Consider the following 16091-nt stretch of genomic DNA (forward strand, 5'->3'; position numbering starts at 1 on the left):
GTTCTGACCAAGATAAGTGAAGGTGAACAGATGACATTTTGGTGCACTGCCGTTTGGCTTTTCTATCTGAACCACAAAACCACCTGGATCAGTGCCATCAGAGCTCTGAGGTGTAACTGACACCCCAGTCAGTGACATGGCACATTCAAGACTGAAAGCTGCACACCACCACCAAGGTGGGGACCTCGGCTGCAAATGTTTTTTTCCCCATTTACTTGAATTTGATCTATATACACAAATAGCTCTAAAGAAATGGATCCAATAGCCTCATTTCCTTCTGATACCGGGGATACATGATAGGTGGATATAGTTATATATACACATCCATTTCCCATAAATGCTACCCAGACATCAGCTGCAGTCAGCCTATAGCAGAAAGAACAGGGCACAAGGCAGGAGATACACTAAAAGGATGTAGGAACTACATAAACATTAGAATGTTTAATATATTCAAACAAAGAAAACTCAATTACATATTGTAGTTTTTCCGTTCATTTAATGGAGCTGATTCTCTTTTCCAGGGTCTTTTATAACTGTAGGTTAGAAACAAGATTTTATATCCAGCACACACCGCAATTTCAGATATCTTACCTGTGTAAATTATAAAAGTTCAGATCCATTCAGATGTTGAAAACAACACATTTTCACGTGCCGTCCTGTCTGCACCATCACACTGTCGGCTAATGTCATGGCTGAGGGATAGCCATGACAGTAAACATCACTGTCTCGCTCACACCAAAATCAGACAAACTTCCAGACATAGTAAAACAAGATGACATCACTGTTCTCACTCATTACTGCCACTATGAAAGGTCAAGAGGGTAACATAAAAGAAAGAAAGGGAAGACTGTGGAGAAAGGCTAGCGGGGGAGACAGAGAGACTCTACATACTGTGGAAAATGACCTAGTGTTCTGTGTTAGTTCTTACGGAAAAAAGGTCAATAGAGTAAAGTACACATAGGGTTGTGGCACTTTCTGAAAATAAAACTGAAAGCCATAATTATGAAAGGGGAATCACAGATTGCTTTCTGTAGACATACTGGTCCAACACAGTCAGGTCATTCACGGTCCCATTCACAGATTAGAGCAATACTGAATGACAGAGCAGGGCAGTGCTGTGTGCTGCCTCGATTCACCTCATCTGATGCCCTGGACAAAAGTAGGCATTCTGAATGGATTTGGCTGGTTTTACATCCACTTTCTGAAACGGAAAGAGATTTCAAATAGATCGTGACACATGCACACCCATGTGCGCGCACGCACACACACGTGCACACACACACAGAAAACATCCACTCTTGTCCCAAATCAGGACAAATCACTTTCCTTTCCAGCCCGTCTCGGAGTGAATTTCAAAACTGCAACCTCAGGTTTCGTCGTTTTGCGCAGATGAAGATGACCTAACCCCAAAAGGCCCAAAAGGATTCCGTCGGCACGCGGCTTTGGCAGAGAGCAGCATATCTCAGAAGGCGCTAATTCTGGTTGCAGCAGAAAGGAACAAGACCCGGCCACAAAAACCTCCCCAGGCTCCGATCCAAACTACAGGATGCAGGCACACTGGTGTGGAGCCATCTGTTTGTAAGAGGTCCAGCACTGACATGCCCCCAGCATAGCATGGGAAAGGTCTGGGAATCCCAGCTGGCCAAACAGAAAATCCCAAGTGGCTGGGAAGGCAGCATAAAATGACTGAGAGGGACATCTCTATTGAGGGGTCTGAAACAGGTATCTGACGTAATCAAGTTCTCTCTCCAGGGCAGCTCAGTGCTTGTGGGCCATCAGACGGTACTATACTGTTCCACAGGACTAGGGAGAAAGAGGAAAGGGAGACCCACCACGTGCTAAGGCACCGGAAATAAGAATGTGGTGCAGGTGGTCTCATCTACCCTCCACCTCTCAGTCTACAGGGCAGGAAGACGGAGAGCTGGAGCCTTCAAGGGGCCAACGGCGCTGTAACACGTCCAGCATCCGCTGAGGCCCACGGTACAGCTCTCTGCAGACTTGGTATTTGTATCTAAGCAAGACTTGGACATGTTTCATGTGTAGCGTCTGTATGCATACTGGGCCCGGGGGAGGGGGTAGGCCCCCTGCTACTGCCCCCTTTGGGGAACATCACTCAGTTTTGCAGTGGTTGTTATTGAGGGCAGGGTGGCCGTTGCTCACAGGCCCATTTTCCAGTTTCCCTTGCTCCTCCTCCTCCTCTTCCTCCTCAGATTCATCGGTCTCCTCCTTATCGCTCCTCTCATCTTCCACAATCTCCTAGAAAACAGGACAGGACCATCTCAGCCTGGTGTGGCTTGTTTGGGCATGAGGAGTGTCATTCAAAGCTATGCAACAAGGTCACTGAATATATCCCTCACTTTAGACAACCTTAAACAAGACACCAGGCCTGGCACTCAGGCAGGGACATGGCTTAACCTGCAGGTGATGGAACCTACGTTTCCTGGCAGGAACTTGATGGCCATCCTGAGGATGAGGACAGCCCAGAAGATGTGCAGACACTGCAGCACCAGCATCAGACCATTGAAGAAGTAGTATCCAAAGAATGGGGGGTAGATGGTCACTGGGTAAACCCACGTGCAGTACATGATCCTGGGGAGGGATACAGGGTCTGATAAGGACACAGGCGCCCCCGGTGGAGCCCAGGTGCGGGGCGAGCCACAGCACCATTGCTCTGCACCATGGCTGCACGTGCAGTTTACTCCTTACCGGAAAGGCAATATGATGAGGCGAGTGATGAAGAAGACAGCCGCAAACAGGATGAAGATATAGTTGCAAGTTTTCCTCCAGCCTGCATAGTTAAACATCTTGGCTGACTACAGGGAAAAGAAAGAGGTTCAGAGGTTTACTGAACTGTATCGCAAATCAGAGAGATTAATATAAGAATATTAAACACATAGCAGCCTGTAGGTGGCGCCCATTTGCCAGACTAGCTCAAGTCGAAGGGTTTCGACATTACAATATACAAATTTCTCTGAAATTAATGCACTGTGAAACTGCTAAGAGAATCTGGCAACTTGGGCCATGTCAGCACTGGAAAACTGCTACTCAGTGGACAATGTATTGATAATATGGTTATTAATTCAGTGATGTAAAAAATATACATGTGTAGTTTAAGATTATGCTATAGCTAAAGGGGTAGGAGTGATGCCTGACAGCTGGATCCAAATGAGCCATAGTTACTAGTTTTTGTTACATTTGGGGGATTCAGCTAGTGCCATACCTGTAGCTGATGGTGTAGCATCATAAGGCAGCAATAAGCAGAAGCCCTTCAGTATGAACCATGTAGAGCTGCACACACGCTAAGCTGGTGATGGCACTATTTGCCTGTGAGTCATTAAGGGAAGTTTCCACATAACAGGGCTAGCAGAACTTTACAGCTTACAATCATGCTGCTTTCTTACACAAGCGTAGCCAGGCTAAAAGGCAGCCATTTACGCGTGCAGGCCGCAGGCACTGGTATAGCGCGCCACTACCTCCAGGAGGTAGTCTGAGGCATCATGCAGCAGCATGATCAAGGTCCCGGCCCGGATGAAGTTCAAACACCAGGAGAAGCCGATCAGCATGATGGTGGCGACGTGGTGCACAATCTGTTCCTTGAAGTCCTGGAGGAGACCGTCCACACAAAGTGCCTTAAGTGTTTTGCTACCAGCACATCTTTTGCTAATGGACCATCTTTAATTGAATACACTTGTACACAGCTATCATACAAAAACGGTTAGCTCTCAAGCAATTCTGCTTTTCATGATGTGGTCTAGGAGTCACCAGCTGAATATAACCCGGAGAGTCGACATTCATTTTTGAGGCTTATTGGTACATGAGCAGAGGCATATCAACAACGCCACATGAAGGTGATGGCATGTACCACCTCTCCAATTCAGAGGGGAGACTCTAGGGAATTATACACACTAACTATGGCTGGCAGAAGGTAGCGACAAAAACAGAAGAGAATGCACCAGGGACAATGTCACAGTTTTACTTAGAGAGATGGTGAGGTGCAGACTGCAGACTGAAAATCCTGTGCTACAGTCCTGGTCATGCCTGAACTTCCCCAGGTGTTTCCATCAGCAGGAACGGCCCACGCTCACCCTGAGGGACAGCTCACCTTGCGCTTGACATCAGAAGCCACGCTGAACAGCAGAGAGATGTAGAAGCTCAGCTCTATCATGTAGTACCAGTACTGCGAAGGCAGCAGCGTCTGAGGAGTTCAGACAGCAAATTTCGCACTTTAGATCGCATAACAGATCAACATGTTTGTGCATTTGTAGACTATTTTTTGGTTTAATAATGTCTGCGTGCACTTTAAAACCTAAAACTAATTTCATGCACAGGATAAATGCATGTAATACTGTTCCTGGCCCCTTTTGCATGGGAGATGCACCAACAGTTTTTCTATCTCACACCCCCTCCTCCCCTTTGCCTGAACACCCACTCTAGGAGGGGCCTTGACAGTTAAGAGCCTGAGAGTATTTTGATGGCCCCACCCACAACGGCTGCAAACAGACAGAGACACAGACAGACAGAGACACAGACAGACAGAGACACAGACAGACATGCTGTGGTGTGAACTGAGAGGCTTTCTGCATACCAGGGTGGGAAAGCCTTTCCACATCTCATTTAAATCATAAAACCAGGGTTTCTGGGAAAAGAGGAGAATTCCAGTCAGTAAACAAGCTTGCATGGCAGTTATCAGACTGTAACATGAGCCCAGGAGGATGCCAAAATACAGTTACAAAGGGAATGAAGGGCATTTATATCACACATCCGCCTGGCTAATGCATTTATCTGGTGACACCAACATAACCCACCTACTCATGGGTAATCTGTTCATACAGCACTCCTGGCCCTAGCTGCCCTTGCTAGCATGACAAAGTGCTGGCTTCACTTCCGGGCCTGAGAATGGCCAGGTGGTTTAATAAAGAGTGCGACACGGCGACTTACTCACATCTATGAGCGCAACCAGGCCAGCAATGAAAGCAAGAAGGTAAAAGGTAAATCTCCAACTGCAAGAGAACACAGAGTCTCAACATAGTCTATAGCTGCAGAGAAATCACCAGAGCAACGCGTCCGCAATCTGAAGCCTAATTTATGTTTCGGTTTTTTCTGAGTGCCGTTATCATCTGCACACAGTCATGTACGCGGATTTACTCATACATACTTCATTTGTCCATGGATGCTGGCGGTCAAGGTCGGTGCTGCAAACAGCAGATGTATTGTAGCAAACACAAACAAAAGCAATGTACTTTATGAACAGTTTTAAAGTTGTTACTAAGCTTTTGAGGTATTACAATAATACCGTGGCATTTTTAAATATTAGCAACAAAATTAGCTGGTACTTCTGCTGGACAAAATATATTGCTGGAAAAATGTTGTTTTTGTAAATACCCTAAACTGCAGTATGACGTCTGGATGGTATTAGATACATTATATGGACAAAAGTATTGGGAGATGCCTTTTAATCATTCAATTCAGGTATTCATACCCATTGCCACAGGTGCATAAAATCAAGCACCTAGGCAAGTAGTCAGGTTTACTAACATTTATAAAAGAATGGGTCACTCTGAAGTGCTCAGTGAATTCAAGCATGACACTGTCATAGGATTCCACCTTTGCAAAAAGTCAGTTTGTGAAATTTCTTCCCTGCTAGATATTCAACGGTCAACTGTAAGTGGTATAATGGTAAAGTGGAAGCATTTATGAACAAAAGAATCTCAGCCACAAAGTGGCAGACCTGTAAGGTAACAGAGCAGGGTCGCAGATTGCTGAGGTGCAGAGTGCAAGAAGTCGGCAGTGCGCCACTGACTTAGTAATACAGAGTTCTAAACTTCCTCTGGCATTAACCCCAGCGCTGGGAGTTTCATGGTATGGGCTTCCATGGCTGAGCAGTTCCAGTGAAGGGAAGTCTTAATGCTTCAGCACACAAATACATTTCGTACAAATCTATGTTTCCAACTTTGTGGGAACAGTTTGGGGGAAGACCCTTTTCTGTTTCAGCATGACTGTGACCCAGTGCACAAAGCAAGCTCTATGAAGAACAGACTTTGGTGGAAGAACTTGACAGTCCTGACTTCAATCCCACTGAACACTTTTGGGATGAAACAGAACGGAGATTGCGAGGCAGGCCTTCACGTCCGACATCAGCGCCTGACCTCACAAAAGCTCTTCTGGATCAATGGGCAAACATTCCCACAGACACACTCCATAAACTTGTGCCAAGCCTTCCTAGAAGAGTGGCATCTGTTGTAGCTGGGGGGACCAACTCCATATAGATGCCTATGGATTAAGAAAGAGATGTCATAAGGGATGTCATAATAGATGTCATAATACACCTGTGGGTGTAATGGCCAGGTGTCCCAGTACTTTTGTCCATATACTGTAGTGTATGTGGGTACCCCTGCCCTCCTCATATCACTCCTCACCATAAGTACAACAACATCATTTTTCTACTCTTTCCTTGTCGACTTCTACTCTGTAAATGTCAGTGGAGTCACCTACTGGAAATACCTAGTCAATTTCCTTGCACATGCGCAGTCAAAGTGCAGCTACAAGCATAACGTCCACTGGACATAAAAATCTGGGCTGCGGGCACAGAGTCCACCAGACACCGCTGATGACGACTATGATGTCATTCACCCTGTGCACGGACCATAACGGCACACAGAAAAGCGAAGTGTGAATCAGCCATAACAAGAACTGGCCTGTTCAGACCCACAGCATGCAGGGCCCAGGCTGTACATTCAACAGACAGCGTGATGCCACACACCCTGTACAGCACCAGGAGGAGAGGAGAGGGGCACAAAGTGGAAGAGGGAAAGATAAGGAGATGAGGTGGAAGGGGGCAAGGACAAAGGGAGAGGCAGAGGAAGGAGAGAGTAGGAAGCACTCTGGGCAGGTGACATTTCCTACGTGACTCTTGTGTGGTTTCGGTAGCTGTGACATTTATGCTGTGACCTGGTACAACAGCAAGAGGCAGGAGGCAAAAATACCGATAAACACAATCTCTCCACTGCCCCCGCCCCCTGCCTGCCTCCCCCATGCGACCCATCACAACAGGGCCAGCTGCCTCGCTGGATACCTGGCCTCTCGGAACTTCTTCAGCTTGCTGGGCCGGTCCTGGTTCCTGCGGCGACGGAACCACCGGCGGACCTGGTGCACGGAGAGTCCCACCTGTTTGCTTAAGCTCTGCACTGCAGCCTGAGGGTTCAGGAACCGGGAGAGAGCAATGATGAAAATGCATCATGTGCATCCATGACAGTGCAAAGTAACAGCCATGGGGAGCTCACTTGAGCGGGGTGCTTGGTCACCGTGCAGAAGAAGGCCTCCAACGCAGGGTTGGGAGTGGCCCTGTGGCGAAGCCGCTCTCGGACCCCCAGCAGCGAGGCGAGTGGTGTGGCCACCACTCTGAAGGGGTAAGATGGGTATCATCATTATCATCATCATCATCATCCCAGAACACAAAAGACTAAAGGTAAACAAACATATGATTAAATCAGATAAGACAACATGGGTCAGAACCACAGATGAAGAGTAGGAGGAATAAGCTGACCTCTCAAAAATCTGCCGCACAATGAGGAAGCAGAGTGCCAGCGGGATGGTGACCCAGAGGTCATGGGCCTTGGCGTAGATACGGCCGTCCCGGTCCTGGAGGTCGGCCCAGCCCAGGCCCTCGGGAAACCAGAGGCGCTCGTGCCAGAAGCAGTCGCTGAGCCATGCCAACATACTGGGAAGGAGAGAGAGTGCACAGTCGTTGCTGTGGGTGATGCTGTGGAGTGGAGAAGGTACTAGAGCTGGGCTTTAAGTCTAGGATTTTGATTTGTGAAGCGGTAATGGAAAGCCTTTATCGAGAGGCTCCAGAAGAAAACTGAGAGATTCCCATAACCACAAACAGCTCTCAGCAGTAAGTCACAGGCCGTTCTTCAGCGTGTGACGCAAACAGGGTGAGGCTGGAGCGGGGACCCTGCGGCACACCTTGCCAGCGGCTCATGCCATCATTTCCGTTAGGTTTGCGCAGCCCCCTTCCCCCCCCGTGACCCGAATGTGTCACCCTAGCAAATGAGGCATGAAACTGCTGGGAACTGAGGCATCTACAGCTACTGACCTCTGAACTATGAATAAAACATGGGCTGCATCTTTAAATACTCCTCAAAGTAATGTGACATTCACAATTTTTATCACCAACAGTTGCAGAACAATCCCTATGACTAATAATTATGATGCATGTAGTTTATTAAATAAGCCGTTTACTTAATCAGAGATTCATTACATTATTCATGCTGTTCATCACACATCATCTCAGTTCCCTCTGAAGTATTAAAATTTTGTAAACTCACTGCGCCAATTGTTCATCAGCGATACAGAATTAGGAGCTCAAGGAGAACTGAAAGCAGCACAGCCTCAAAAAAGGGATAAAGGGTGTTAATGAAGTCCAAAGAACAGACAGAAAAAAACTTATATACCAGTGTGTATGCACCACATGACATCCATCCATCCATCCATTTTCCAAATCGCTTATCCTACTGGGTCGCGGGGGGTCCGGAGCCTATCCCGGAAGCAATGGGCACGAGGCAGGGAACAACCCAGGATGGGGGGCCAGCCCATCACAGGGCACACTCACACACCATTCACTCACACATGCACTCCTACGGGCAATTTAGCAAGTCCAATTAACCTCAGCATGTTTTTGGACTGTGGAGGGAAACCGGAGTACCCAGAGGAAACCCCACGACGACATGGGGAGAACATGCAGACTCCGCACACATGTGACCCAGGCGGAGACGCAAACCCGGGTCCCAGAGGTGTGAGGCAACAGTGCTAACCACTGCACCACCATGCTGCCCCACGACATGACAGAAAACCTCAAATATTGAATGATTTCATTTTTATAAACTGGATATTATAAAATATATAAAAGTAAACAAACAAGATCATATTGAATATCACTTGGCCCTGGCCTGTCATCCTAACATGCTGCACGAAGGGAAACACTAGCTAAACGAGCCTGTCAGAAGCGGCCACCAGGACTGTGAAATTATTTCGCATTTTACAGATACAGAGAACAGATTTTATTACACTTGTTCCATTTAATATAGATCTTACTTGGCATCCAAGATAGATCACAGAATCTAAAGCACGAAAGTAAGGAAATCATGCTGAAGTTCTACTTGGAAAAGGGTGGTTTCACTAGCACACAGTGAGCATCTGGCCTAGCAGAGCAACCACTCATCAGGCTGTCTAACTGTAGCTTTTCCATGCTACACACATCTAAAGAGCCCTCATCACACAAGCACATTACCTTCATTGTTTTCCCAGAAGACACTTTCATACGAAGTACACAGCACCCAATAGGCACCAAAGTTCAGGAACCCGATTCTGAATTCCTGGGCCTTCTCCACTTAGATCTTTTGTCAGACCTGTCCGCTTTCGTCTGCTGCTTTCCCAATGAACAATAGGAACTATTGTGATATCACTATAAAGTAACCTTTATGCTAAATAAGCATAGGTGATGCAAAAAGCTTGTATGTAGGTTAAGCTTAACACATAATTTTATATGAAGCTACACTGTCACCCCAATGAACAAGTCATTTTGTTAGTTGTTAGTTATTGGGGAGTGGGAGTCTGAAACACACTCTGTATTGGTTCGAAATAGGACACAGCCTTTTACTTTTCGATATGGGACGGATGACAACTTAGAAGAGGTCTCAGAGAACCTGCCCAGATACAGTTTTATATGGTCCACAGTGCATTTATAATTCATTATTAAATCTGGCCAGCAGATCGATCTTCCTTTTTCCATAGAATTAAAAAAAAAAAACTTTCAACATGATTCAGCTAATTAGACTTGGTAGGTAGGGCTGCATGATATCACACTGTGATGTACTCATGATTATATGGCGCATGCGCAATAATCAACAGGGCTTTAGATGATGGACGAAACATTTGTTCGGACATCAGCTTTTCGGTAGTATACGGACATTAACTTGCGCCTACAATTTGGTAAGCAGCATGCCTAAAATAACTAATAATCTATATTCTTATGTTTATTAAATTAGATTAGCGGAGTATGCCACACACAACAGTTTTGCTGTATCATGGAAGCCATGTGCGTCTCCGCCATTAAATCTGAGGGGGATGTGTTCATAATTATTCGTCTGGACCCCCCCAGGTTTAACATAAAATATTAGTTTTATGCCAGTGTCCCCCGCCTCACATTCAAAATGCTTCTGACGCGCCTGATTGCAGCGATAAGCACTGAAGTGGCAGTGAAGAAAGGGACAGCTCAGCAGCCATTTCATCTTTTTAAGAGCAGTTATCATGGATAAACAAGATGAAGATGTCGGTGTTGTGGCAGAACTTTTTGCAGTCTGAAGTCCCACACGTTTACTAAAAATAATATGCTGAATATACATAGATTACTAATATTGTAGGCACACCACTAATCCGCTTAAATTGCGGGCACAAGTAAACATCCATACAGCCAGCGTGCTGAGCCCCCTGCTATATACACTGTACACCTATGACTGCACCCCCACCCACCCCAGCAATACTATAGTAAAGTTTGCGGATGACACCACAGTGGTTGGACTTATCTCTAGGGGGGAGGAGTAGGCTTACTGGGATGAGGTGGAGCTGCTGTCCAGGTGGTGCAGAGACAACAGCCTGGTCCTTAACACCGCAAAGACCAAGGAGCTGGTTGTGGACTTTAGGAGGAACAAAACAGACATCCAACCACTCTACATCAACGGAGACCAGGTGGAGAGGGTCTCAAATTTCCAGTTTCTGGACATTCAGATTGAGGAGGACCTGACCTGGAGCGTAATCACCACGGAGCTGATAAAGGCACACCAGACACGCTACATCCTGAGACTTCTCAGGAAGACCCACCTCTCCTAGAAGCTGTTGGTATCCTTCTATGGGTGCTCCATTGAAAGCGTACTAACTTACTGCATGTGTGTGTGGTACAACGGCTGCACAGTTGCAGAGAAGGCGTCGCTCCAGATAGTCATCACTACAGCTCAGAAAACTACTGGTTGTACACTCCCCACCCTAGAAGAACATTATGCTTTCTGCTACTCTGAAAAGGCAAAAAAAAAATCCATACCGACCCAACACATCCAGGACACTGTCTGTTTGAGTTGTTGCCCTCAGGCAGGAGATTTAGAGCAATAAAAACAAGGACAAACCGGTTAAAAAACTGTTTTTATCCTAAGGCAATTATGCTAGTGAATGCTGAAATGAAATGATCTCATTTCTGGTGTTATCAAAGAAAGGGGAGTGTGAGCACAGATGGAGGGGCCAGAATGAATGTACGTGTATTTATGTATTTATTAAGTTATATATCTTGAATGAATGTTGTACAGAAGAGGCACTTCAATTTCGTTATTGTATGACAATGACAACAATCTATCTATCTAGTACCGAAAAGCTGGCGTCTAGACAAATGTTTCACCCATCATCAAAAGCCCGGGTGATTATTATGAATGCATCATATAAATTTCCATCATATAACAAACTGATATTATGCAGCCCTATTGGCAACTTTCACAGCCATCAGCCCCCCCCTCTGCTTGCTTAACATCAATATTACACAAAAATACATCGCCATTGGTCAGAATTTTATATAGCCCCTGAAGGGACAGGGTTTGAACATATTTAGAAAGTTTTGCATTCTCACACAAATGTTTTTGTAAGTGCTCACAGTAGACACAGCTAACATTCCACCAGGAAACGCAAAACTAATTAATAATAATAGCAGTAAAAATAATATTTTCCAACCGTGTCCCTTTAGAGGCTCTAAAATTTCCTCTCTTTCTTTCTATCTGTGAACCACTATAAAAAATGAAAGGAAAGCCAGAGCATACTTATGTTGAAGGCAGAGTCTGAATTTTTTGAGGTAGAAATATGGAGACACAGGCAAAAAAAGGTATTCATTAATGCATTAAATGTAATTGAAATACAAATAAAATTCTATATGCTCCATTTTGTTCCACGACTTCTGTCTCTTTTCCTTGCATTTCTGCGTACCTTCCAAACTGAACCCAGTACAGCAAGTTTATCACCATAAACTAGAGATGCACCTATGCGGTGTTTGTATCAGTATCAGTTTTTGGAAGTTTCCAATTGCATGACAGCTCTCTCATTTTAGATGTGTTTTTCCGGCATTCAAGCCGAACGCTTATGCTGACACTCAGTGGGTGTGAGTGCAGTGACTTCTGCCTGCTGAGACGTCATGTGCATACCCTTCGCAGTAGGGAGGAGTGCAAGAACATCAGATAAGAGGGTGACAACCAGGAAGTATTTTACACTTTTAACAGGAACTAATAGCACGGCAATTTGCAATCTTTGCAAAAACAAAGTTTCCAGAGGTGGAAGTAGCATTTAGTGGAAAATCCCATTAAAGCGCACGCAATTGTGATTTGAAACAATGCAATTAGCAAATCACAAAGGCTGCATTATACAACATGTCTGACCAAGGGTTTGAGGACAGTTTTACATGCTGCTCTCCTTGTGTGACAGTCATTCTCACAATCATAAATGCTGTGCTCGTCATGCTCACCAAACAGAAGTTGCCCAGGGTGACTGACATATGCCCACAAACATGGGACAACCAAACAAAACGTTACATTCGTGGTGCGAAGAAAATACCAATTCTGATGCTGAGGTGTAAGTGATTTACCTACATATTTGATGGTCAGATATTTCATAGAAAGATCCTATTATAAGGGGTACAAACAACATTAGCTGGAGAATCCTTATTGTTTTGTTTCTTACTGGAATCGTTTTATTTTTACTATTACTACCTTAACTCAACAGTCATAGCTTTTGTGATAATTATTTTATGTTTGATTGTTCTCTGCTAATTTTTAAAAAGTAATATGTTGGATGCAATTCATATTTTTAAGTTCTTGTCCTAGTATTGCAATATAGGCCAGTGAAAATTTTGACAGCATCTCATGTGATAATGCTGCGTTCATATGTTGCAAGTCTATTACACCCTGGTTATTGAACAGAAGCTTGACTTTATTATATTAGAAATCAAATTGCAATTGCAATATTTGTCAGAAAAAAAACATTAGAGATTTCCCCAAATCATTGAGCCTTAAACTGCCTCACATGAACTACAACTGGGCACAATAAAAGTTCCTGGTTCCAAAAAAAAAGTTCCTGTAATGGGAAAGGGCCTTATTTTTTCCAGTTTATGCATGTGAAAACTTTTTTCTAGCACTCAGCTTTTTGGGGCTATTTTCAGTTGGAACTACCCTACCCAACTTTTAACATAAAAATAGAAAATGATGCTAGCAGTGTTTGTTGAAATTTTCCATTATCTGGCTCCATGCCATGTAATTCAATCTAAAAAAATGCAGACATGCAATATTTTGCTACTGACTGCAGCCACAGGCCTGGGCAACAGTGCAGTCTCATCTTGGGTATGTATGAGAGGCACTGTGTGGCTCAGTGGTATAGGTCTCCGCGCCCGTGATTGGAAGGTCGTTGGTTCAAATCCCAGGGCCAGCAGACTGATGCCACTGTTATGCCACTGAACAAGGCCCCAATGGCTCCCAGTGCACTGCATGCTGCTGTCCTCCAAGCTTGCTCTCTAAGTGTCTCATGGACAGCAAGATGGAAAAGGCAAAAAGAGTTCCTCATGGATATGAATGAAGTATCACTATCATTCTTTGCAAGAACATTCTTACAGCAGAAGACCTCATGAATAAATACATGTATGAGCAGCTGTGATCCTGGTCCACAGAGTTTCACAATGCCCTCCAGCAAGGCCGGCTCTCACAGTTACAAACTGTGGAGAGCAGGGAAGTTGAGGGGTTTGACTTGGGACAAGAAAAGAGCTGCCTTACCCAGGAAGTTCTTACCCCCAGCTAGGTTGTATATCTGAAAGACTTTAAACTATCATGACAAACAGCAAATGCGAACTTCAGAGACGTAACTCTCATCGTCTCCTAATCTGCCCTATTGTACAAAGACAACCCTTCAATAGATGATAAGATGGAAAGACTTGTTTCTTTTTATGTAAGTGAGTAAGAAGCATCCATTTTGGGAACTTTCAATTTTAATAGATTACATAAACAAGCAGCAAGTTAGACAGCTTGGTATTAAGAACTTATGACTGACAGGCAAGAGCCACACACGAACACAAGGCACCTAATGTCCACAGGCAGGAAGGCCGGGTGGTGGCCATGAGCCTCACGGCAGACGTCACAGCAGCAGTGTCACTTTCTTGCCAACGCACCCACGTGCCCTTTACGGTACAAACACCTGGGTGTGCCTTGGCTTGGCCACAATTTGTGTAACCGTAGCTGCAGAAGGAGAGTGTCGGAGACCAAAAGACGTTTCTGTGCATCACACCACCCTTTAAGGAGGGAGGTCACCCTCACCGCAGAGAAGGGACACTCCCAGCTTACTGAATGAAAGACACAATGAAACGCTTTTCATGCAGAATAATTAAAAGAAACTGGTTTTGAAAGAAAAGACGGTGTACAATAAGGACAAAAGAGGAGTGAGGAGCCTTTAAGTGAATAAGCAGCTTGTTCTCCAAATGGCGGGGTCATTACTGTAACCAGAGTCATGCCTGACTTCATAATATCCTTTGCAGGTAATGAATGCTAAGAGATCTGTTTTTAGAAAAATGCCTCAGAGTGTAGTGTCACACGGATGATTTGTATCAAAAGAGCTTCCACCATTTTACCAACAATACTGGATAGAGACAGGCACCGCCTTCACCTAAGGCAATATCCCACACTTACAGGAGCAGGTGTGGAAGGATCAAGCTGATCACTTGAGCATTGCTGGCTCAAATCCCAAAAGGGCCCCAACAATAGTGACCTTGAACATATCCGGAAAACCAGCTATGCGCACTAAGCAACACCAGTACTAGAACTGATCCAGAGTATGATGGGTTTACACAGATCATACAAGCAACACTTTCCCCGCATTGTTTGTGCACATAAAACTCTTTCCTCCCTTCCAGGGGAATACAAACGCACGTTGTTCCAACTCACGAAGGCATTTCTGTTTAAAGCAGTTGTGGTTTTCTAAACAACCATGCAGCGACCTAAGCTAACATTATAGGGGCGGTAAATCAGCAATTTGGTCACTGCAGCCCCAATATCCACCCCAAACGTTTCCGGCGGCCCCGTATCCTAATTTGATCTATGTGCTGTGCGGCGTCACTCACTCAAAGGAAGAGTTAATACACACGTGATTCCCCCCGACACACACAGGGCCCCCCCTCCCATATCCCACAGCAGGCTGTCTGGGTTAACACGATCCCCGCCCCCGTTACTCTTCACAAACAGCACACAGACATAGTGCAGCTGGAGACACGGAAATGACCATCGAATAAACCTACGTTGGTTCAACCGAGTTTCCGCGTCTCCCAGTTAAACGGGGTCTCTATGCACCGAAAGGAATAAACGGCGGCGGCTCCAGTACTCGGCCGACACGCTGACATCTGTTGCATGCGGGCCAGACGAGTCACAAGCTCAGTGCTGCTTCCGCGGAACCGTCGCTTACTCCGCTACCAGGCCCGCTTCGTACCGATGAAAACATTTCTTATGCACACAGTTTGATAAAAAGCAATGCGCGGAGGCTGCAAAGAAGCACATAACGGCTACTCACTTCAGACGGATGTTCCAATCTTTTCTGATACTGAAAAAGTTGACTGCAAATCTAACAGGTAACAGTTAATGTAGCAGCTGTATGTATATAAAAAAAAGAGTAACGGCGTAGCGGGTAATCAATGGCGTCACGCAGGAGGAACCTGGCCGATCCACGTCCCAGTCACACTGTATCCCGACCTCTCCGACTCTTCCGCATTATTATTTATTTAAGATAATAAAGTGTCTTGAAACCAGGTAAAATCGTCGAGCGTCTGTTACGTTTTTCGTTTTTTCCTTTACCGCACGATCGGGCTCCCCTCTCGCCTTTAAAGCTCTTGACACTTCCAGCAGCCCGGGAACGGCGCAGAGCGGATCGAGCCTCCAGCCGCGAATAGGCGTCGGTCAGGCAGTCTGCGCTCCGTGCTGGGGGAACCGGACGAGGGAGGGATGATGGGGGTGTGGATTGTGCACAGTTTCACGATG

The 16091-nt window shown here is 45.5% G+C and overlaps 1 protein-coding gene across 3 annotated transcripts; it reads right to left on the bottom strand.

Moving 5' to 3' along the window:
• Positions 1-476: 476 nt before the first annotated feature.
• LOC125718962 (ceramide synthase 2-like) lies at positions 477-16091 on the bottom strand. Of its 3 annotated transcripts, none has more exons than XM_048993310.1 (11): positions 15909-16091; positions 7544-7717; positions 7281-7398; positions 7073-7191; positions 4943-5000; positions 4586-4636; positions 4103-4195; positions 3474-3602; positions 2707-2813; positions 2436-2589; positions 477-2256 (listed from the first exon to the last, which is right to left on the bottom strand). In XM_048993310.1, the coding sequence occupies exons 2-11, from the start codon at positions 7714-7716 to the stop codon at positions 2110-2112; spliced, it is 1149 nt and encodes a 382-aa protein (XP_048849267.1). In that variant the 5' UTR covers position 7717; positions 15909-16091; the 3' UTR covers positions 477-2109. The 3 variants fall into 3 exon arrangements, with proteins under 3 accessions (XP_048849267.1, XP_048849268.1, XP_048849266.1); XM_048993311.1 differs by having other exon boundaries at positions 15888-16091; XM_048993309.1 differs by having other exon boundaries at positions 15628-16090.

Source organism: Brienomyrus brachyistius, chromosome 23, assembly GCF_023856365.1.
Source record: "Brienomyrus brachyistius isolate T26 chromosome 23, BBRACH_0.4, whole genome shotgun sequence".
NCBI lineage: Eukaryota > Metazoa > Chordata > Actinopteri > Osteoglossiformes > Mormyridae > Brienomyrus > Brienomyrus brachyistius.